Source organism: Lacerta agilis, chromosome Z, assembly GCF_009819535.1.
Source record: "Lacerta agilis isolate rLacAgi1 chromosome Z, rLacAgi1.pri, whole genome shotgun sequence".
Lineage (NCBI taxonomy): Eukaryota > Metazoa > Chordata > Lepidosauria > Squamata > Lacertidae > Lacerta > Lacerta agilis.
In genome coordinates, this window is record NC_046331.1 from 37,468,556 (window position 1) to 37,492,901 (window position 24,346).

At 46.3% G+C, this 24,346-nt stretch overlaps 1 protein-coding gene across 1 annotated transcript; it reads right to left on the reverse strand.

Annotated features, from left to right (window-relative positions):
* Nucleotides 1-798: 798 nt before the first annotated feature.
* On the reverse strand, nt 799-24,346 carry ESX1 (ESX homeobox 1). The gene is made up of 5 exons (XM_033138273.1): nt 24,244-24,346; nt 23,186-23,480; nt 19,857-19,902; nt 16,701-16,978; nt 799-946 (listed from the first exon to the last, which is right to left on the reverse strand). Exons 1-5 carry the CDS (start codon nt 24,344-24,346, stop codon nt 799-801), a joined length of 870 nt encoding a protein of 289 aa, XP_032994164.1.

The window sequence follows — 24,346 nt, forward strand, 5'->3', positions numbered from 1 at the left end:
ATGCAATATATTACTTTTCTTTAGAAGATTACCTAAATACATTTTACCAACAAGCCTTTTTTAAAAACTAGATGAAACTGTAATTCAAGCTGTCTCACAGTCTTCTGCTTTAGTTCACAATAATGTCACTAGCCTGCTCATTCCAAACACTGTTAAGTTGCGTGTGTGTTTTGTCCCCCCAACCCCAACCCCTGTTTTTATCGGCCTGTATCAAGTACTTTTGTCCTCATTTTCTAAAGATTGTGATTGTTAAGACAAATTTTTTTAAAAAATGGATTTTTCTTCCTTACATTCAGTGTATGTTTCTAATGCTGGTACTATTTTGATGCTTGGTTCATTGCTGAGCAGGCTTGTGATTTTGACCCCACCACTTTTCATTATATTGATTTTTCCCCCCTCACATCTTTACATGAAAGTAAGGATTGAATAAGCGGGATTTTCTTTGGTGAGATGGATGTGTTGAAAGTTGGTTGGAAAGGGGGGTAAAATTGTTGTCAGAAAAGCTCAATTTTTCATTGGAGTTTATTTAGCTTCACTTTTTTTAAAACAACAACAACAACAACAACAACCAGAACTGTCTTTACCCGGGGGTACAAGGGGTGTGGGGCACCCAGGTGCTGAATTCTGCTGAAGCCACCTAAGCTCTTAACTATCTACCTGTTATGAAATAATAAATAATTTTCAAAGCCGGCCGCTGCCGCCGCCTCCGCCCTAGCCGCTTTCTCCTCCCCGGAGTCCCGCCCTGTATGGAGCGGTGTTGCTCTCTTGCCCGCCGTTGGCACAGCTGCTACGTCCCTCTTATTCTCCTTCCACCTCCTGGGGAGCTTTTGAAAGCGCCTGGATGTGAAGCTGGGCGCCCTTCTGGAGCTTGGGCGCCCGATTCTTGAGGGGCAACAGCAGTGAGACTCGGAAGAGCAGGACGCCGCCGCTGCCGCCATGGCCTTGCCTGCAACCGCAGAGAAGTATATCTTGGGTGTAGACGTGGACAGCACTAAATTGGGGGGCGCTGGGCAGATCTTTGCACCCTGGCGGCGCATATGGTAAAGACGGCCCTGACAACACTATTATTTATTCCATGAGTTCCCACACTGTGGTATGCAGACCAGCAGCGATCCTCAAACGCCATTCATGTGCTCAACGTGTCTGTGCATTTATTCATCATCATCATCATCATCATCATCAATAATATTTACCGTATATACCACTTAATATGCAAAATCCCTAAGCACAGTAAGATAATGGTAAACTAAAAACATACAATATATGCAACATTTAAAACCAAAAATACAAAGAAATACATCAGTAAAAACAGAGAAACCATAAAAAAAACCAATCAATTAAATATAAATAAACAGTAGAGTGGTGTGATGAATTTTATGAGCCAGGGAATGCCTGCTCAAATGGATGGGTCTTTTAGGAGGTTTATAAAGCTTGCTGCTGTTTCTTCCTCATGACCAGCATGGGGAAGGGCATTCCAGAGACTGCACAGAACTCTGACCATTGGCCATGTTGACTGGGGGAGACCAAATGCAGGTGGAATGCCACAGGTTCCCCATCCCTGGTTTAAAGATAAACTCTGGATCAGGATTTGTGTCTGAAGACTGGAGATGGCTCGTCCGTTGCATTGAATATTCTTACTGGTTTTAGTTGTACGCAGTTATAAGGAATTCAAATTGCAATTCAAAAAACATTGTTCTTAGGTTTTGTATCACTGCCCATCTGTCATGAGTGTTTTAGTTGCAGGGGGTTGGACTAGATGACCCTTGGGGTCCCTTCCAACTCCACAATTATATGAGGACAATCTTTTTTTCAAGAGCTATTGGGATAGTCCTCTTTTTATTTGAAGGGGTGTATAGTTAAATATGGGATGCGGGTGGTGCTGTGGGTTAAACCACAGAGCCTAGGGCTTGCCGATCAGTTGGCAGTTCAAATCCCCACGACAGGGTGAGCTCCTGTTGCTGGGTCCCAGCTCCTGCCAACCTAGCAGTTCAAAAGCACAAAGTGCAAGTAGATAAATAGGTACCGCTCTGGCATTTCTGTTCGCTGCTCTGGTTCGCCAGAAGCGGCTTAGTCATGCTGGCCACATGACCCGGAAGCTGTACGCCAGCTCCCTCGGCTAGTAAAGCAAGATGAGCGCCGCAACCCCAGAGTCGTCCGTGACTGGACCTAATGGTCAGGGGTCCCTTTACCTTAAATATATATGATCACTGGGGGGGGGGGAAGGGAGCAGGACCTTGAAGTGGCCCATCAGCTGTTTGCATCTTGACAGGCACACTGTTTCCTCTCTTTTGAGTAGATGTACCGTATACCTATTTAAATTCTATACGTTGGATTGCATCCAACTGTTATCCAACTGGAGTAGACCCATTCAGTTTAATGAACATCCCCAACTCAGGCCTATTAATGTGAATGGGTCTTTGGTGAGCATGGCTAACACTGGACACAACCCCATTATTTCTATGTTTTAATAAATATCAGGATATTGGATTTCTATGGAAATCTCTGCCCCCTTCCTGGGCATGCACCTGCGCTCCCCCCCTCTTGCAATGTGCAAATAGCCTGCCAGTCAAAATGCTAGGTGAGCCCTTTTCCCTGGCATGCCTTCAATCTCTTTGGGGTGGAGCATGCATACAACAGTATCCCTTCCTGCTCACCTGTAGCCGGAAATGATGCAGTGCAGGAAAAGCTGCACTTATTGATTCTGTGGGTTGGAGAAAACCAATGGCAGGAGCAATGGAGGTCTGGGTGCTGCTGCTGTCAATTCTTTTTCTTGGAGGTGGCACACCTTTTATGGAACTCTCTTCTAAGGGACATATGCTAAGTCCCCCCCCCCCATCAAAAATCAGTATAGACTGTCCTTTTCTACCAGGCTTTAGCGAGATTGACCTCTTCTAAATTGGTCTTCATTTTTAAACTGCATTTTCCAGGGTAATCTAATCATGCTTTAATTGATGTTCAGCACAGAGACTTTTAAATGCTAAAATTAATCAATAAATAGATTTGATTCCATATATTTAGGGGGAAAGGAAACTCAGAAATTACAAGATATCCCACTAACGACACAGTTTTCATTGGTAACATTAAAAAAAAGGATTAGGAGAAAATTAAAACCAGTAACACCTAAGAATTCTGTAAAAGTTGCCTACAAATTGTTATACTTGGGGGATACAAATTTAGCAACATATTCAGGGCTTCTCCACACTTTGCTTGTCCTGCATCTAGGAAGCACAAGTTGAAGCAGTTTTCTGTGTGGCCTGCCACTTTCCCTGGGAAAACTTGCTCTTTACTGCTGAACTGGAGCCAATGTTAATCCATGGAAAACCCAATTTGCATTTGTTCCAGTTCAGTGGCAAAGAGTGGGTTTCATGGACTGCTGGCCATAGAGACATGGTGGGAGGCACCAGCTGGGGAACCCCGAAGGAATGAAGGCTGGGGATTGGGGGTGGGATGACAATGAGTAGTCCAATGGAAAAGAGGGAGGGGAATTGGAGGAGGAGGTGTCAGAAGCTAACGAGGCAACAGGATTTAGGGAGCAGGGTGAGTCCAGAATCAGAATCAGAGGCAGAAGCAGGAGAGGAGGGAAGCCCAGAGGCAGAGATGAGCCAGGATGGCGAAGAAGCCAGGATGTATCCCCTTCTTGCTGCAACAAGCTCCCCTCCTCCTTGATCTTCCGGGACTTCGAGAGGTATGAAGAAGGAGGAGCAGGGACAGGCGTGTTGGCGTAGTTTCTGATTGCTTGAGAAGGACCCAGGGGAGGAGAAGATTTGGGCAGCTGTGGGGAGACAGGGCTCTTCTGCCTACTCAACTGCCTCATAGGGGCAAGACCTACCAGTACAAGTTGCTCTGCTCACTAGGCCTGGTTTCTTGAGCAGACCTTGTGCGACGAACCTCCACTTCACACTCTCCCCTTGTTACTAAGTGAATTTCTAATCAGGTGTTCTGGGTCAAATTTCAATCCACCCCACCTGTCCCTCTGAGGTCCGTCTGTTATTTCAATCCCCTTTTATCTATAATCTGGGGATCCCTTAGTAACGGGAGTTTTCCTGTCCAGTGGCCGTGGCTGGTTATATCCTCTGCTCTGGGCTTCAGGGGTTAAACTCTTATTGCCTACAGTTCGGGGTCTCTCTTTCATTAGATCCCTCACTATATCAGTTAGCTAAGCCCTCTTAGCAACTCTGTGGCAATACCAGGGTTTCTGCCCGCTAGCCCCTCCTGAGGAAACTCCAAGACACAAACTATCACCCTGCAGGTCAGTTTTGTCCTTTCCCTGAGCTCACTTCCTCATGAGCATACATAACTCGCTGGACCAAATGAACGACGATATTTTCTTAGCTCAACAATAAGAAGTCTTTATTTCTTTCAGAACATAACGGTTTCAGTAATGGTTTATAAGCTTAGTTTCATAACAGTGCAAACTCTTTCTTTCAGCATCATATACACATCTTCAACGTATCCTAACCTATCCTAATCTACCCACCACTATCCTGGCCCCACGCCCTCCTTCTTCCAGTCACCACACTCACTCCTCTAACGGCTGCTCCCTCCTTTTAAAGAGTGGAATGTCCCACCTCCCAAGGGATATCTGCCACTCGAACTGGGGTGCCCATTAACTCATAAAACATCGTGGGTTTCTGAAAATCCCTTAACTTAGATCCGATTCGTTACACCTTGTTTAATCTAATAAAGAGTTAACTTAACTTACTCTGTGTGATTTATTGCTGGCTGGCTCCCTGACAGCAGGTTTTCCTGGGGGAAAGTAGCAAGACAAATGTCATTGTGGATGAGCTATAAATTCTTGTGCACCCCAAACCTGAAAAGCTATACCACTGTAAAGATCTGTTGAAGTGTTCTACATTTATTTGAGATGCTGGAGTTGCAACCAGAGCTACTCCTACTAAGAGTAGACCCACTGAAGTTAATAGGCATGACTAAATGAGGTCCATCAATGTCAATGGGTCTCCTCTGTGCAGGACTTAGGACTATACAGCTGCAAATAAAACATTTTAAATGTGTTGTAAAGTGCAATATAGGTGACACTAGATGGCGACAATGAACTATGCCAAATTCAATGTAATTTTCAAAACATTTTTTAAGCATTTACACAGCATTTTTAAAAAATATGTGTGTAGAATTCCACCTTAGTGTAGCACTGCCCGTTATTTCTAAATTGTAGAGTTCTGATGATGCTTTATTATTTCACTAAAATAATGCTAGCCCCCCTCCCCGAGTAACTGAAATGTAGGAGACATACCGTATTTTTCACTCCATAGGGCGCACCTCGTTTTTAGAGGAGGAAACAAGGGGAAAAAATATTTTTCTGGTTTTCCTCCTCTAAATGCCCTGGTTTTTTGTTTTTTTTTTTGAGGATCAGCTAAACGTTTTGCAGCTTTTTTTTGCAAAGGGAGAAAAGCAAAGCTCCTTTTGCAAAGGGGGAAAAGCAAAGAGGAAAAGCCTCATTTTTATGGGGTTCAACTCACATTTCTGCAGCATCTGAAGGAAAGGGAGCCATTTCTGCAGTTTCCAGACAGATAATCTAATCAGCCAGTCACATGTTGCTGGGGAAACAAGCAACCTCCCTCTGCAGCACATTCAACAATGGAGGGCAGGGCTGAAAGGGAGCCGGGACTCTTATCTCTCTCCCGATCTCTTGCTGATCAGCTGCTGAGCGGGGTCCTTTCAACACCCCCTTTTCTCTTTGTAAAATAAAAAGCACTATCTGCTTTTGGCCCCTGGGCAATTCGGCTCCAGGGACCACCATTTGCTCCATAAGACGCACAGATATGTCCCCTTAATTTTTAGGAGGAAAAAAGTGCGAAAAATACGGTAAATGTAAAAATGAAATAAAAGTTGCTTTGCAATCCAAACCCAGCGAGTGGAATAGCAATTGTCAATCCTTTCAACAAGTTAGACTAGGACACATAATAGCTAAAAGAGTATTAAATTAAAAGCCCATGCAGTGGTACCTCTGGTTAAGAACTTAATTCTTTCCAGAGGTCCGATCTTAACCTGAAGCTGTTCTTAACCTGAGGTACCACTTTAGCTAATGGGGCCTCCTGCTGCCACTGTGCCACCGCCGCACGATTTCTGTTCTCATCCTGGGGCAAAGTTCTTAACCCAAGGTACTACTTCCAGGTTAGTGGAGTCTGTAACCTGAGCGTTTGTAACCTGAGTGTTTGTAACCCGAAGTACCACTGTATATCATTTGGGGGGGGGAGGGTGAATGCAAAAGAAAGGGAAACCACACCCACCCAAAATTCATTTTGTGCAGACCACTTTGCAAGGTGGTCACTTACATGTAACAGCAACCACTCAATGAAAGGATTCCTCGTGCATTCCTTATCAAAACAATTATGGCAACTTTAAGTGAATTAAGTAATTTTGTATGCCGTTGTGGCTCAGTCTACCCCTGCCCCTATTCAGTGTCCTCCTTCAGCGCTTTGGTCCCACGGATTGTTAAAGGCAGGTGCATCCCTGCAGCTCACAAAACGAAGACAAAAAGCCCTTGGTGGAAAGTCTTTTATCTCCATCTGTATCTGAATCTTAAGAGTCCCTTTTCCAATTACTGCACTAATTGTTTAAGAGATTGCTAGAATAAAAAAGAAGAAGTTTGAATTGCTAATCTGTTTTTTAAAGGGACTTAACGGGCTCAGAACCTGAGCGACATACTTCTTAAATTAATTTTCTTCATGAATACTTCCTTTCTCAATGCAGATTTGTGAGTCTGAACACCCTACTGTGCTCATGCTTTTGTCTCCTCTTCAAACACCTGGCTTATTATTCACACATTCTCTCGTTCTCCCTCTTCCATCTCTCGTTCTCTCCCTTCCACCTCCCTTTGCCATGCACCTCCCTCTCTTCTTGCATGCAATGATTTCATAATTTACCTTTTGGAAATAATATGTGTTCAGGGCTATGGGGGTGGTTGGTTTCTGGGAAAGGATCAAACACGTGCAATTCTGCAGTCACCCATTTCTCCAGCTGAACCTAAAGTGTTGCTGCGCAAGCACAGTCACAAACCAGGGGAGGCAATGGCCATACGCTCAGAGGTTGTCATTGCCCTCCTCCTCCAGCGGTGGCGAACAGGGGGGCGGGGGGCGGGCTATCTGCTTGAACATATGTTCTCCAGAGCTAGCCCAACCCCCCTCCACATGCTGGATAACCCTGAATTTACCCAGTTCCCCGGCTGGGGGGGCTGGGAAGGATAAACGCCCAAAGCCTGAGCCGAGGTCTCCCTACATCTGAATCTTAATAAAGTTGTGGCCAATTTTAATCCCATAGAACCTTGTCTTGTGTCATTATTCCGCTCAGGGGCTGCCTGGGGGGGGGGGGGTTGGGGGACTCTGCCTGACCACGCAAACCATAGTCATGCCAGTGTTTCACATGGTTAGGAATGGAGTAGGGATGAGTGGGAAACCCAGTTCCATTCACATTTGAAGCCAAATCTATCAAATCTGCACTTTTTGGAACAACATGAGAATGGAAACACAACCATTTGAGATTTGCCCTTATGCAAATTTTGGAATGCAGTTCTGCAACAATTTTTTTGCAAAAAAGAAGAAGAATCATATATTATTGGAAAGTGTGCATTACAATGAATATATTAGTGAGAGCAACATAAAAAGCATAATATTAGGATAAAATGCCTGCAAAATGTATATATTAGTCGAGACTGCATACAAGAAATTGGCACTAAAATGTGGAGTAATTTTCATAGACTCATAGAACTGTAGAGGGACTCCAAGTGTCATCTAGCCCAACCCTCTGCAATGCAAGATGATGATGATGATGATGATGATGATGATGATGATGATGATGATTTTCTGGGGATACTCAAGGGTATGCAATACTGGCACTTCCTTCCCCCAAAATGTTTAAAGTGTGGCATTTACTGTTACAACTTCATGGTGAGTACTGACACCTCGTCCCCTAAAAACAACTTCTTCTTCTTCTTCTTCTTCTTCTTCTTCTTCTTCTTCTTCTTCTTCTTCTTCTTCTTCTTCTTCTTCTTTAAATTGCTGCAGAAGTTTTGAGAATTTAAACTGAATTTAAGAATAGAAAAATGAGAAACTTAGAGAACTGAAATGGACAGTTTCATCAATCCCTTTATATAGTTAAGAGTGGCAAACATTTATGCCCAGAGCAGGTGCGGTCACAGGTGCAGGGCAGGTGTTTGCCTGTGGGTCCATCAGTTTTGATTCTCTCACTTTCTAATTTCTCCTCTCTTAAATTCATCTATCCATATTTCTGCAGCAATTTGTAAAGTCATGAAAAGTCTCCAGCACTTTAGTGTGAATTTCTCCTAATTAAGCACTTTTTAAAATGCAGTTTTTACTATTGTACACCTTGTTTCAAGCAACATCCCCAAATATAATACCTTTTTGTATGTTATTTTCACAAGGCTGTTCATTCTTATGCACACTAACCCTTAATGTATATGCATTTCTCTGAACATTGGCTGAAGAACACAATTGTAAAGTTTAGATTAGTGCAAATTTTGAAGGATGGCTATGTTATGGTTCTCATATCATTTCATAAAGTGCAAATCTGATAAATTCAGCTTTAAATGCAAACAGAATCTGATTTCTCCTCCATGTCTAACCCCCTGCTATTTGGATTGGTGTGTGTGTGTATGCACTCTGGTGCGTGTGAGACTGTGGGGTGACTATGACTGGGAAGGATTGCAACATGGCAATGGGCTCTTTGAACCAGAACCAGAAAAGCTTAAGTCACCCACCATTTGTCACAGTCTCTTAAATGTGTATCTGAAGAAGTGTGCATGCACACGAAAGCTCATACCAAGAACAAACTTAGTTGGTCTCTAAGGTGCTACGCAAAGGAATTTTTTAATTTTGTTTCGACTATGGCAGACCAACACGGCTACCTACCTGTATCCTAAATCACTGGTAGCTGACACGACACTCTCCAGATGTTGCTGGACTATAACTCCCATCAGGCCAGCCAGCAGTGGCAATGGTCAGGGGTGATAGGAGTCCCAGTTGAATTACATCAAAATGTCAGCATAAATGTCTTCAGCACATGGTTGAGGCGACACAATGACGATGCTGGACAAATCTCTGTGTGGAGGGAATTCCTGTCAGAAATGACAATCATCCTCCACAATTCTGATCATGGTGGGACTATCAAGAGTGCCCCACCTGCTGATCTTAACACTTGAGAGGGTCTGCAGGGAAAGAGTGGGTCTTTCAGATATAGCCCCTAACAATTTTGCGCCCAGGGAACCCCCCCCCCCGTGCCTTCCCATGCTATGCCCCTGTTCCTGACCTTTCTGCCAACTTGGGTTACTCATTGTGGGCACTTTGGTTTTCTTATTTCTTAATCCAACAGAAGTCATTTGAGGATTTCTATAGCACAGGGCTGGGAAACTCCTGACCTTTCTGATGTTGCTGAACTACAGGTGAAACTTGAAAAATTAGAATATTGTGGAAAGGTTCAGTTCTTTCAGTAATTCAACTTAAAAGGTGAAACTAATATATGAGATAGGCTCATGACATGCAAAACGAGCTACGTCAAGCCTTTATTTGTTACAATTGTAATGATTGTGGCGTACAGCTGATGAGAGCCCCAAATTAACAATTTCAACTTTGGGGTTTTCATCAGCTGTACGCCATAATCATCACAATTATAACAAGCAAAGGCTTGACATATCTCGCTTTGCATGTTATGAGTCTATCTCTTATATTAAACTCCAGTAGCTAATGAAAACAATTGCTTACATAAATGGACTTTTCCACGATATTCTAATTTTTCGAGTTTCACCTGTACAACTCCCATTATCCCTATTGACCATGTTGGTGGGCCAGTGAGAACTGTAGTCCAGCAACAGTCGGAAGGCACCATTTCCAGGAAAGCTGGCATAGCACTTTTTGAAGCCTGCAGTCCTCAGTAAAGTTCCTGGGGTGCAAATTCTATTGAGTTCCTTGGCATTAACGAATACACAGGTTTGGGATTGAGCTATGGCTGTTTGTTTATTCATTATGTTTATATCTTAGCTTTCATCCAGTGTGACATGCAGTATTTTCCTCCCCCCTTTCTTGTCCTCACAAGCCTGTGAAGTAGGTGAGGCTGAAAAATAGCATGTGGCCCATCTAGTGAGTGCCCCCCTTTGGCTTTCTTCTTTGGACGCTGAGAAAAATGAAAGGCTTCTGCATAAGGCAACAGCCATCCTGTCATCAGACTTCCAACCCCACCATTGGTACTTTCCCACTGGCCATGCTTTGGTAAGCTTAAAGGAGCATGTGATGGTTAGACCTTGGGTGTGAAGCTTGTTCTATTTGGGCTGGGTAAATCTCTGAGCTCATAGCAGCCTAAAACCCAAGAGGATAGGTTGACTAGGGCTGATTTTCTCTGAGATTTGTCACAGGGTACCCCAACCATGTAAACTGTGTCTTCAACAAGTTAAAAGTGATAACAGGATATTCTGGGCAGTTATATCATCTTCCCTTCTATGGCTTTATCAATTCCAAAGCATTAGTAGTGGAAAAGTTTTCCTCTTAAAAGGCATTAGGAACAGAGAACGAATCCTTGAAAAGCAAAGTTGAAAATCTGCAATGGGGAAAAACAGAGCAGTATGTGCCTTGGTTTTGTTAAGAAAGGTCTTTAAATTGGTTGCAGCTAAGTTGTTGCCTGCTAGAAGATTTCACCTTCTAGCAGGCAACAACTTTCTAGGGGGCTTGTCTTATCTGACACTCAAAATCCTTCTCCTCCATTACCCAGTTATCCTTACTACACCCCTATAAAGTATGCCCCTATTGCAGATGGGGAGGTAAACCCAAGAAGGAATGGCTTTCATAGTGTGTTCATTGCATTTGTGGGATCTTACCTTCCAGAATCATAGTGCACACTTGCAACCAATCCTATTAATGAATACTGTAGTCTTAAATCTTGGAAGTTCACTGTCAAGGTGTGGAGTGCAAGGATTTGGCAGTTAGCATTGGATGATAAATTAACTCAAGAATGCAGATGGACCAGAGGGGAAACCTGAAAATACAATTTTTTGGGAAGTTTGGTTTCGGTTTATTTCCCATGCCAAAATGAGGGGAAGACACGTCAACTGCCACTGGGTCACCTTCCTTTCTGGACTGACTCCACAAAGTCACCTAGGTCCTTGGACAAACTCATGTAGCTAATTAAATTTTTTCTCCAACTGGCTCAGTGCTTGCTTTGGTATCTGAGATGGTATCCTGAGATGGTTCAAGCTATGTTGTATTTTGTTAATAATAATAATAATAATAATAATAATAATAATAATAATAATAATAATAATAATTTATTTATACCCTGCCACTCTGGGCAGCTTCCAGCAAAATATTAAAATACAACAATTCATCAAACATTAAAAGCTTCCCTAAACAGGGCTGCCTTCAGATGTCTTCTAAAAGTCTGGTAGTTGTTTTTCTCTTTGACATCTGGTGGGAGGGCATTCCACAGGGCAGGTGCCACTACTGAGAAGGCCTTCTGCCTGCTTCCCTGTAACTTGGCTTCTCATAGTGAGGGAACCATCAGAAGGCCCTCGGCGCTGGACCTCAGTGTTTGGGTAGATTGATGGGGGTGGAGACGCTCCTTCAGATATACTACCCCGAGGCCATTAGGGCTTTAAAGGTCAGCACCAACACTTTGAGTTGTGCTCGGAAACGTACTGGGAGCCAATGTAGGTCTTTCAAGGCTGGTGTTATGTGGTCTCGGTGGCGGCTTCTTGTTTCTATTATAACACTAAAAAAAAAGTTCAGCAGAAATCTATTTGAAAAACAACAGAGTGGGGAAGGAAACCCACAGTGCAATCCTATGCATGAAGTGATTCCTAATTGTATACCTTGGTGCTTACTCCCAGCTAAGCGTGCACAGAGCTACGGCCTTATTTACTATTACAGGGGTAGCCTTTGGAAAAAGGGTGCCAATGTGATTCTAACAACATCTAAAGGGCAGTGAGCAGGCATAGAATTGTATCTCTTAGCCCCTGCACCTGTCGCAGTCCAATGACTCCAGTGGTTGTTGGGCTTCATCAGCTCCAACCAGCATGGCCAACTTTAAGAGATGATGGGATGGGAGCTGTAGCCTAATATCTAGAGGGCAGAGAAGGCTCCCCTGTGCTATGGGTGCATGCATGCGTGATTCCCTATGAACTCTGAAACAAAGGACCCACAGTTAAAAAATAAATCCAAACTACATCCATTCTGCTTTTAGGATTTTATTATAATTGTTCATTGTATGTAACAAGTCCATGTTATATCTAAGGATTTATTTTTTTAAGTGCTCCAGCTGTGACAATAGATGCAACGTATTAAGTTACCATAACATATCAGCATTCTGATTTTCTACAGGCAAGAAAATGCATTTTGACAGCAAATATCACCTATCATGAGGTGTGCCCTGCAGCTGGATCCCTTTAGGCTCAGAACAGAGTGCAAGTCCGCCAAATGAAGGCGGCTAACAAAGATCCTTGTTGGCGCTAGCGAAAGTGGGCCCAGGAATTTTTTCGGAGTGTTCTGTTGCTTTAAGTCTCAGATCTGCAATGCTTGAAGCTCTCCTTTCAGCTGAGGTGGGATCAGCAACAGCCATCACAACGGAATCCGCTGGGGGTTCGGGCGCTTTGATTGAAGCCAAACCACTTGTCATAAGGGGGGTTAACCCGCCGAAAAACCTATATTCATTGGGGAAGAAAGAGAAGGTCAATATCAATTACTTTAAGGGACAACATTTGCTTCCTACAGAAACAAAGGAGGACAGAAGGGCACTAGACAAAAGGTAGATTTGCTCCAAATCTCCTTTCTTTTAAGAGTGTTCCATCCTGCTTTGCCTATAGTTTGGGGTGGCTTATTACGAGCAAATAATTTGATATATATGTTAAACTCCAAAACCTGCAGTTAGGCAAGACCTTTGTCATGATCAACCAAAGTGTCGCGAAATAATAAGTAAGCTTTAGAGTCTTTCATAACTCGTGAAGCAAGATGTTACACATGTTGAGGAGAAAAGGAACAATGATAACTGCCCCCCTGCCCAAAGTACTAAACTGTTGTGGCTCTTAGGCTCATTTCCCAGGTGGGGGTTGCAGGCCAAGTTAAGTCCATGGTGCTACAGATGAATGGGATGATGATTTAATAAAAAGTTTGTTTTAAAAGCTAGCATAAACAGTGGTGGTGCCAGAAAAACAGGGGTTCATTGAAGAAACAAGGAACTTTTGTGTGTGTGTGGTTTGGGAGAAGTTTGTCTCCCATGTTATTAGGAGATTTGGAAGAGGAATAACAGTGTGTTTTGCTCCCAAGCTCCAGCTTTACATATGCTTGTCTCCGAAATAAATCCTATTGATATTGATGGAGTTAACTTTTCAGGTAGCAAGCTTTAAACTACAGCCTTATTTTAATTTCCAGTTTGTCACCCAGTTATAATTTGTATGAGGAAAGTGTGCATTTTCTTCGAATAACCGCATGGACCATAGTTGAGGGAGGGGAGTTACAGGTCTGGGAGTGTGCTTGGTTCCCTGCCCACCCCCACCCCCTCCGGTGCTGCTGAGGAACACAAGGCCCTTTAAAACAGACCAGTTGCACAAATGGCGCCTCATCTGGCTAGGCACCGATATGCCGGCAATTGTGTGAACAAAGTGAAATGTAGGCAAGAGAAGGCCTGGTCTGGGTTGGGATCCTGGTGTGGGTGGCAAGGAAATTTAACCCATTGCTGTCTGCTGTGATCCCAATCTGGACTGGGCTTCCTGAGCTACACTATTTGCAAACAACAACAACAACCCCCTTCAATTTGCTCGCCCCCCCCCCCAAATACCAGGGATAGAGGGATGACTTCAACAGGGTATGGAAGAGTTAAAACCCAATATACCCCACGCTGTTCTCCCAGTCTGGATTCCCCCCATCCCTGACATTTATTTCCAGCATTGCAGCTACCGCCACTGTCTCTTCACTCGGATCTCTGCTCCAATTTGCAGAGCCACCTAGTGGGAAAAGAGGCACGATGAACGGACTGAAAACTGCTCCTTCCCCTTACTCCTGCGTGGCATGGATCATTGGGTATGAGGGGACAGAAGCAGCAGCAAATAGCCAATGTGGAGGAACAGCAGGTTGTGGGGTGGGGTGTGGGCTGTTTGAGCTGGTAGTGGCTCCTTGGCTGGGATGTGAGTCTTGGCTGCTGCCCAGTGATGTTGATCCTTGGTGCCAGCCTGGCTTATTACTTCCTTGGGTACCAAGCCCACTTTTGTGTGCTCCGTGTCACTTGACTCCTTCCTCAAAAGAGCTTCTAACATTCTCTCATGGTGGGAACATACACGCGCACACACATTTATTTGATGGTGAAGTCCATTTCAATCTGATGGGGATTACTTCTGAGATATAGGATTACACTGTTAATCTTATGTCTTTTATTTGGAAAAAAACTACTTTAAATACTTTTTTCTCCGTTAGAATATTGTATTGATGCTCTAAGGATGATAGAATCTTTGCACTGCCGTTGTCTAAGGATGTCTGCTGTAAAAGGACCATCCAAAACAGTATTTTTTAATGTTGTCGCTAATCTTGGTTTGTATCTATAACGATTAGTAGTGTTATATATATTGTTGGCATTATATGATAGTGCTATGTTCAGTCCCTGCTTCCCTCATGTTTGTCCTGACAGGAGTTCAGATCTGCTACCAATTTGTGATTGTAGATACTTGTACATCCTGTTTCGTAATGGCCATTGTACCACAGACAAATGAAACGAGTCAAAGGGTACTACTCTAAACTGCCTGGCCTGATTTGCAAGTAAATAAATAAAATGACCTGATGAGTTAGGCTCTTGGTCAAAAGAACTTCAATTTTTTAAAAATAAATAAATTCAGGAAGCCAAATGGGGCTCTTTTTTCAAAACCACCGATTTTCTCCACTGCATGGCAACCTGCTTTTGAAACAGGGTGGTTTGGAGGCAACCTTCAAGCTGTACAGAGGAGCAGGGAGCCATATTCCAGTGGACCAATACAAGTATCTTCACAAGTTTACACTGCTACGCTTTGGAGCTCAGTGTAGGACAGGGCACCCAATTTTGAAGAACTTTGTTGTCTAACATGGCAACTGGAGCCCATGAAGGCTTATGCCACAATAAATTTATTAGGTCTTTACGATGCCGCAACACTCTTTGTTACTTATATTTCTGGTTCGTATTTCGACTTATGGCATTATCTTGCTGGGTTTTTAATGTTTAACGTTAGTTGTAAGTAGCTGAGCTCTTTCTTTCTTTCTTTCTTTCTTTCTTTCTTTCTTTCTTTCTTTCTTTCTTTTTCTTTCTTTCTTTCTTTCTTTTTACTGAACTGATAACAATTCTCTTAAGAAACTTTTAAGAGAAACTGTTATTTCTAATGATGTACTTCTTATGGACATAGAAAGCTGCCTTAGGCAGAATAGGACCGTTGGTCCGTCTAGCTCAGTATTGCCTGCACTGAATGTCTCCATTTCTCCAATGTTTCAGACAGGGAATGTTTACCGGCCCTACCTGGGGATTGCAAGGATTTAACCTGTGACCTTCTGCACGCATAACAGCCCGATCCTCTAAAGCAGAGGTTTTCAACCTTTTTGTGTCTACGGCTCCCTTGACCAACTACATTCTTTCTGCCTCACTCCTGTGGGGCTCAGGAGCCCACTATCTCACCCCTTGCCTGCAGAGCTGGCAGCCTCTCACCCTCCCTTGCAGAGATCCCCCAGCCTCCTCTCCCCTCTCCTCCAGGCAACCACTGCCACCACCCCTGCTCCAAAGCGAGGTGCCTCCTCACACTGCCCCTCAGGGGCCTGGGAGGAGGATGCTTGCAGTCTTAGCGGCCCAATGAAGACAGGCCAAAGGTGAACATGAGGCTAGCACCTTACCTTGGGAGGCAGAAGCGGCAGCAGCGGGTGCTGCCCAGGCCTGCATGGTGGAAAGGCTCCCCTTCAGCACCAGGCACTCGGGTCCCAGGCAGGCCTTGCACACAGTAAGCAGAATAAAGGTCAGTGCAGTGTCTGCCTGTCCTGACTCCCACTTTTCTGTCCATTTCCCAACAGCAAGGGCTGGCTGGCTAGGATTCCTCACCCACTTGCTTGCTTACTCTGAGGCTGCCTCAGCTCCTAGCAACCAGCACCCCCTGACCAGCCCCAGAGGCACCATTCGCCTGGGGAGCTTGTAGCCGGTGCTGCTGCAACAAACAGCTGTGCAAGCCTTTGGGAGGCAGAGACATGAGAGGGCATCAGATGAGGGAGAGATGGAAAGAGGGACAGAGGCCAGTGTTGCCCACAGTACCCATGACTATCATTCAAGGCACCCCATGGTGCCACGGCACACTGGGTGAAAACCACTGCTGCACAGAGTTTAAGACCAGCAAGTTTGCTTAGTCCTTATAGGTGGGGTATGGGCCTAGGACACAAATTTACATATGCTAATCTATACATATAGATGCAAATCTAGACTGACTTTGAAAAGGAAAGTATAAAAAATAATTATTGTCTTATCTATTTGGTATTAACAAAATAATGTTTTAAAAAAATGAGGGTAGAAGTGGGAGAACCAGGGCTCTATGCAAAAGACTCCTTTGCAGCGCCTCTGCTTAAGACACAGCAAAGCCCACTGAAATCAGGTGACTTAAAAGCATGCCTCACTCTATGCAGGATCCGGCAGTCAGATGTGCACTCTCCCATTTTAATCTCAATATGCAACCTTCGTATTTATTGGATTCTTACCCTCCAAACTGGGGGCTCATAACTGGATTCTGGAATACGGACGCCCAGGTGAGGCCAAAGGGAGTAAAGGCTGGTGGGCCGAAAGGTGGTGCCAAAGCTGGCATAGCCATGGGCGAGACTGGCAGTGATCTCCACATGGAGTCGAGGAAAGGTGCTTGACTGAATGGCATGTCCAAGTACACACCCAAGGGATGTGTCAAGGCCATGTTCGGCATGCTCCCTAAAATTTCAGTTTTCTCTCGTTTCCTCCACTTTGCCCTTCGGTTCTGAAACCAAACCTTCAGAGAGAGAGAGAGAGAGAGAGAGAGAGAGAGAGAGAGAGAGAGAGAGATTTGCAGTGCATTAGCAATAGTTACCACTTCCATTTAAAGGTAAAGGGTAAAGGGACCCCTGACCATCAGGTCCAGTCGTGTCCGACTCTGGGGTTGCGGCGCTCATCTCGCTCTATAGGCTGAGGGAGCCGGCGTTTGTCTGCAGACAGCTTCCGGGTCATGTGGCCAGCATGACTAAGCCGCTTCTGGCAACCAGAGCAGTGCACAGAAACGCCGTTTACCTTCCCTATTTATCTACTTGCACTTTGACGTGCTATCGAACTGCTAGGTGGGCAGGAGCTGGGACTGAGCAACAGGAGCTCACCCCGTGGCAGGGATTCGAACCGCCAACCTTCTGATCAGCAAGCCCTAGACTCTGTGGTTTAACCCACAGCGCCACCTGGGTCTCCTTTTCCACTTCCATTTACAGTTCCATTATTGTCCCATCATTATTATTGACTCAGTGCAATCCTTGCAATATCTGTTAAGAGGTACGTCTTTGAGTCCTATGGGACTTGTTGCCAGGCAGGTGTGTACAGGATTGCAGCCTAAAGCCCAGGAATAATATAATGGACCAATGGTTTTCCACCCGTCACCAAGAGCGGTGACCCACTTTTTATTTCCTGTTCTTGCCATTTCCTGTATATCTGTCAAGGCCAGAGATAGGGAACCTGTCACCCTCCAGATGTTGCTGGACTCCAACTTCCATCAGCCCCAGCCAGCAAATGGTTAGGGATGATAGGAACTGGAGTCCAAGAACATTTGGAGGTTTCTTGTCCTTGCCCTAGCAACCCCCCTTCTTCTTACCTTCTGTTCCCCGAAGACTGGAATAATATGATAATAGTAGGTTTGCCATATTCCCCAAAGTGAAAATCCAGAGTTGTTGAGTTTTTTTGGGTGGGGAGGGGGACCATCTTTTTTGGGAACACCCCCCCCCCCAATTTGGGGACTTTTATTTTATTTTATTATTTTATTTTATTTTATTTTTGCCATACAACCTGGGCATTTTCCAGCAATTCCCAGACTAGATGATGATGATGATGATGATGATGATAATAGTAATAATAATAATAATAATAATAATAATAATAATAATAATAATAATTCTCCCTGACAGGGACTCAAGGAGGCTTACATAGAAATATGAGAACCCCTAAAAACATAGAGAAATAAGAGAAAGTTCGATTTAAAGTGATAAAGATTTGGCTTCAGTTGGGTTGGGTTTTAACCAAAAAAGGTCAGTTTTGAAGGGTAAACTACCAAAGTGTTTATTAAATCTAAATCAGGGATGGGGTAATTCAGGCCCAGGGGGCTGAATGTGGCCCTCAACACCCTGTCTCAACACCCTGTGACTGGCTCTCAGAACTATCTCCAGCTCAAAGCTTCTCCTTGGCTGCATACTTCCTCTGCAAGTTATTCCTAGAGAGCTTTAACAATCAATCCCTGTTCCCAGGGAACTCTGGGAATTGTAGCTCTGTGAGGGGAATTGGGGTGTCCTAACAATTCTCAGCGCACCTTTGACAAACTACAGCTCCCAGGATTCTTTGGGGGAAGCCATGACTCAGGCCCGTCTTAGAGGGATCAGCCGCCCTGGCGCAGCGATCCCTCGGCGCCCCCAGCCTGCCGCCTCTCCGCCCGCCTCCCTCCCGCGCTGGCCGCCCCTCGGGAGGGGGGGTGGGCGAGCGGGGGATGAGGGGCGTGGCGTTGGAGCAGGCGCTGATGAGGGGCGGGCGGACGGGCGCTCGCGCACCGGCGGGCGGGCGGACGGGCTGCAAGCCGGCCGCCCTCGCCTCCCAGAGCCCCAGCTGGAGTGCTGGAAGGTCGCGCAAAGCCCCGCGCCGCTCCAGCGCTCCAGCTGGGGCTCTGGGAGGCAAGGGCGGGCGGCTTACAGCCCGCCCGCCGGCGCGCGAGTGCCCGCCTGCCCGTGGGGGCGGGGGCTGGTTGGGGAGGGGGAGCCCGGTATGCCGGCGGGCTCGCGGGGGCGCCCCTGGGGCGCACCGCGCCCTGGCGCACCGCGCCACCGGCTTCTATGGATGAGACGGCTCTGCCATGACTGTTTAAAGGGGTAGGATACCGCTTTAAGTGAACAGTGAAGAAGATGGGGCCTTAGTTGAACTAACAACAACAACTTTTCTGTAACGGAGTCATTGATGTGTCAGCAAAGGAGAAAGGAGTTAGGGGGAATGGGGGGGGGCTGAGCATGAGCTGTTGTGAGGGATTGAGGTAAGCAGTGCTATTTTTCTTGAAAAAGAGGTGCCAGAACTCGCCATGAACCCCCCCCCCCTTTGTTCTCTTAGAACGCCAATGGCACGCAGTTCTGGTGAGTTCCGAGAAAAAGAAAAAAAAAAGCCCTGGAGGTAAGGCTGGTTTGTACCTGTGAGACATTTCTACAGTTCCCACCACCATTCCATTCTGAAAACAAGCAAAAGAGCAGTAACATCCAGATCTGGCATAGTGGTTGATTCACTTTTCTATTTCTCACATTCAGAGTCAGACATTGATTACCTAGCACTATAAAATATGCGTATGTAATAAGGTAAAAGGTAAAAGGTAAAGGACCCCTGGACAGTTAAGTCCAGTCAAAGGCGACTATGGGGTTGTGGTGCTCATCTCGCTTTCAGGCCAAGGGAGCCAGCGTTTGTCCACATGTGGCCAGCATGTGGACTTTCCGGGTCGTGTGGCCAGCATGACTAAACCGCTTCTGGAGCAACGGGACATTGTGACGAGTGCCAGAGCACACGGAAACATAATAACAGTAACAATAACAATTATATTTGTATCCTGCCCACCTGACTGGGTTGCCCCAGCCACTCTGGGCAGCTTACCTGAAGTAGCTGTATCTTACCTGAACTCTGGCTTCATTAAGGCCCAGCCTCCCTGCAAGTTCCTCCCTGCCAAAGGAGAAACAAATGCATTTTCAACATGATTATTGCAGCATTCTGTATACAGTGATACCAGTGGGCCTGCTTTATGTGAGGGCTATGTCTCAGCCCCAAGGAGCTTACAATCTACAGGGGGGGGGGGACAACCGAGGGAACAGATACAGGTGGAGGAAGGCATTTAAAGCACATCAGATCCCACTCAAGAATCCTCAGAAGCATAGTTTGCTAAGGGTGCTGGTAACTGCAGCTCTGTGGGGGGTTAGACTACAGTTCCCAGGATTCTTTTGGAGAAACCACATGCTTTAAATGTATGGTGTGTACAAGATCTGCTAAAGCAGAGGCTGGAGTCCCATCACAACTGGAATTGGATAGTGGAGGGCAAGGTCCATTGCCCTGTGGTAGACCATCTGCAGATGGTGCCTGGTTTGATCCCTCACTAGGGAAAGTAAAGATCCTCCCCTAAAACCACTACCAGTCAGAGATGACAAAACTGAGCAAGGTGGACCAATGGGCTGACTCACATAATAATAATAACAGCAGCAGCAACAACAATCATTTTATTTATACAGTGGTACCCTGTGTCATTGCCAGACGGGCGTGCGTAACACGAACGCCCCCCCCCCCGAAAACCCCGGAAGTAGCGTGATTGGAGCGTTTCTGCTCATGCGCAGAAGCATTCTGTGCATCTGGGGATCGCGCGTGGGTTGCGCACGCTCCGGAAACACTTCTGGGTTGCGGGCGTTCTTAACTCGAACATCCGCAACCCGGGGTATGACTGTACACTGCCCATTGGGCTGGGTTGCTGCAGCCACTCAGGGCGGCTTCGAACACATATAAAAAATAATAAAATGTCAAGCACCCTAAGATTCCCAACACAGGGCTGCCTTCAAGTGTCTTCTAAAAGTTGTATTCAGTCATACCTCGGGTTGTGTTTGCTGCGGGTTGCATTCGTCACAAGATACGAATGCGCTGAACCCAGAAGTACCGGAATGGGTTATTTCTAGGTTCAGTGCTTCGCACATGCGCAGAAGCGCAAAATTGGACTTTGCGCATGTGCAGAATCATGCTGCGCACATGCGCAGACACAGTGCTTCAGGTTGCGCTCTGCTCATGTTGCGAACGGGCCTCCAGAATGGATCCTGTTCACAACCAGATGGGAGGGCATTCCACAGGGTGCCACTACCAAGAAGGCCGTCTGCCTGGTTCCCTGTAACTTCACTTCTTGCAGTGAGGGAACTGCCAGAAGGCCCTCGGAGCTGGACTTCATTGTCTGGGCTGAATGATGGGGGTGGAGATGCTCCTTCAGGTATACTGGGCCAAGGCTGTTTATGGCTTTAAAGGTCAGCACCAACACTTTGAATTGTGCTTGGAAACATACTGGGAGCCAGTGAAGATCCTTTAGGACTTGTGTTCTATGGTTCTGGCGGCCACTCCCAGTCACCAGTCTAACTGCCACTTTCTGGATTAGTTGTATTTTCCATGTCACCTTCATAGATAGCCCCATGTGAGGTGTGTTGCAGTAGTCCAAGCAGGAGATAACCAGAGCATGCACCACTCATCCCCCAATATCACTTTCTGGACACAGCCTAGGAGGAAGGAGCAGAACCACTGCATAACAGTACCCCCAGCTCCCAACTCCTCTAGATGATCCAGAAGGATACCATGGGCAATGGTATTAAAAGCTGCTGAGAGATCCAGCAGAACCAGGAAACAGCTTCCACCAGGCTAAGTGTCTCCAGGAGAACATCTGCCACTACCTGAAGCAGCTTGGGCAGGGAAACATGCACTCAGAAAACTGGGTCTGCACTCAGAAAACATGCACTCAGAAAACTGTATCAGAAAACTGGGTCTCCCCAGAATGGGTGCCTGGTGCAAGCTAATGACTTCCTAAAAACCACTGCTGTGTGTAAGAGAAACCTGAGGATCACTGTGGGATTTTGGGGGCTGGCTGGCTCCCTCTTTGAAAATATTGGGGGGGCCATGGTCCGTCCTTCCCCCCACCCCCCGATGGCACCCCTAGTTATGCTTTATATAATTGCTTGTTTCATTGCCTGTTTTAGTTATGGAGTTTTAATCCGTGTGTCTGGATAGGCTCACCTAAACATAAACGTTTTAAACATGTGCTGAAAGAAAAAGCATACAGCAATAGCCAGGGAGTTCCAAAGTGTAGGTGCGACCACACCAAAAGACCAATTTGTTACAGGTGTGGAATGAGTGACATGCGCCAACTGCAATGGTTGGCTGGCTTGTCCCTGATAAGCAATTGCTGAACAAGGTACAGTGTGAGGTGGAGTGGAGAGCATTAGCAAGATGAGCTTGGGATCATATGATGCAATAAATAACCTTGACATATAAAACATAGGAAGCTGCCCTGTACCAGGCTGGACTGTTTATTCACCTTGCCTACTATTCTTGGCTCTAACCAGTTCTAGCTGGCATCCCCATCGCATGCTCTCTAAATCCTTTTAACTGGAAATGCCAGGAACGGAACCTGGAACCTTTGCATTTTCACAACAATTTCTTTTGGTACAGTTTTTTTTAAAAATGGATCTTCTCAGTAGGTACCTGTATAGATATAAGTATTATTATTATTATTATTATTATTATTATTATTATTATTTTGTTTGCATCCCCTCTTGACAAGGCACCCTGTGCAAGGGAACCACCCACACCGCCCTAAATCCAGCGCTGCCCCAGCATCTCCGAGTAAAAGATGGGAACTTCTCGTCTGAAACCCTGGTGAGAGGCTGTTAGTGCCCACAATATTGACCCCAAAGCCAGACTTAGAGCAGACTTAGATTTGGCTCTCCTCCCCAAATCTTGGGCACTTTCGTTTAAGGATGGAACTACAGTTCCAACATGGTATTTAGCATAGCTGTCAACTTTTTCCTTTTTTTAAAAAAAGGGAAATTCCCTTATTCCGAATAGGATTCCTCACAAGAAAAGGGGAAAGTTGACAGCTATGTATTTAGACTGGGGTCAGCAATTTTTTCCAGCCATGGGCTGGTCCACCGTCCCTCAGAGCATGTAGTGGGCCAGACTATTTTTTGGGGGGTGGGGGAATGAACGAATTCCTATGCCCCACAAATAGCCCAGAGATGCATTTTAAATAAAAGCACACATTCTACTCATGTAAAAACAAGCTGATTCCTGGATCATCCGAGGACTGGATTGAGAAGGCGATTGGGCCGCAACCGGCCCACGGGCCTTAGGTTGCCTACCCCTGATTTAGACGGATAGTGCAAATGGGCCCCACCTGTGCTTCCCACTACCGAAGGCGCACCTAGCCTACCTGGTGAACACGTCGGGGTAGTGAGACTTGCGAAAGGAGCGCTCCAGTTCCTCCAGCTGGAAGTTGCTGAAGGTTGTCCGGTAGCGGCGCTGCTTCTTCTTCAGCTGCGCTGGCCCAGGAGCCTCGACGGCGTTGACTGCCGCGTTCTGCGCCGGGATGTTTGAATCGCCGCTCCCGCCGGCTTTCTCTTCTCCCTTCCCCTTGTCCGCGCCGCTCCTCGCCGGGAGTTCTGGAGGCATATTTTCCGCCATCAGATGGGCCTGGGGTGGGTTCGGCGGCTCGACGGGGTCTCCGGCTTGCAGGAGTAAGGAGGGGGAAAGGAGAATTTTTGTGAGTGGAGGGGGAGAAGCGAGGGAAGAATCGCGTCCGTGCCTGCCCTTGGAGAGTCAATACGGAGAGTGAAACGGGGGTTAGGATCGCGTCCTGGAAAAGCGCGCGCCGCCACCCACACCCCCGCCGCAGCTCCGTTTACTTGGAAGTAAAGCTTCGTGGAGTTCAGCGGGATAGGAGAAAGGCTAGTTAACACCCACGGCAAATAGGCCAGTAAAGTAAAATTTAGGCTTGGAACTAAAAGTGATGTACGCTGTTCAGGGCAGGATATAGGACAGTTTTGGTGTATTTTAAGTCTGCGCAAACCCCGACAGTACGGAATAAAGTCCGGCTGAAGCCTCACTTGCGCTTACGTAAGGTATGGGGACGCGGGGGTTTTGATGGAGTTACTTGGCTGCAAAGTTATTTAGGATTTGCGTTTAGGGCTGCGGCAGCGGCGATAACAGCTGAGCCTAGTCAGGTGCAGGTGGAGATGAGCGAATAGGTTTTGCCCCCCCCCCCCCAAGTCAGAATTCTAGCAACCTTTCCCACCCTGGAGTTCCTTGCCTGCAGCGCCGGACAGAAAACCACACGTACCCCGACGCAGCCCCGATGTGCCCAGTGGCATTCCTGGGGTCTCCCTAAAACCCCTCTTCTCCCTCTTGATGGACGGGGCGAGTTGGAAGAAGGGGGCCCCGTCACTGATCACCCCGGTACCGCATCCTTTTCCTCCTCCCCCCGCCGCTCACCGTGGTGTCCCGCGTCGGGGCTCCGGCTGTCCAGGATGCTGTCGTTGAAGTAAGAGGTGGGCAAGTGCAGGGCGGGGGCGGCGGAGGAGCGGGCGCTCTCCAT

Bases quoted from the DNA above. Each gene is read 5' to 3' on its own strand.
- ESX1 (XM_033138273.1), bottom strand. From the start codon at position 24,346: ATGGAGAGCGCCCGCTCCTCCGCCGCCCCCGCCCTGCACTTGCCCACC. The intron at 16,979-19,856 runs GTAAGATACAGC...CTCTCTCTGAAG, and splicing joins TTAATGAAGCCAGAGTTCAG to GTTTGGTTTCAGAACCGAAG. The intron at 947-16,700 runs GTAAGAATCCAA...CTGCGGTTGCAG, and splicing joins ATGAGCCCCCAGTTTGGAGG to GCAAGGCCATGGCGGCAGCG.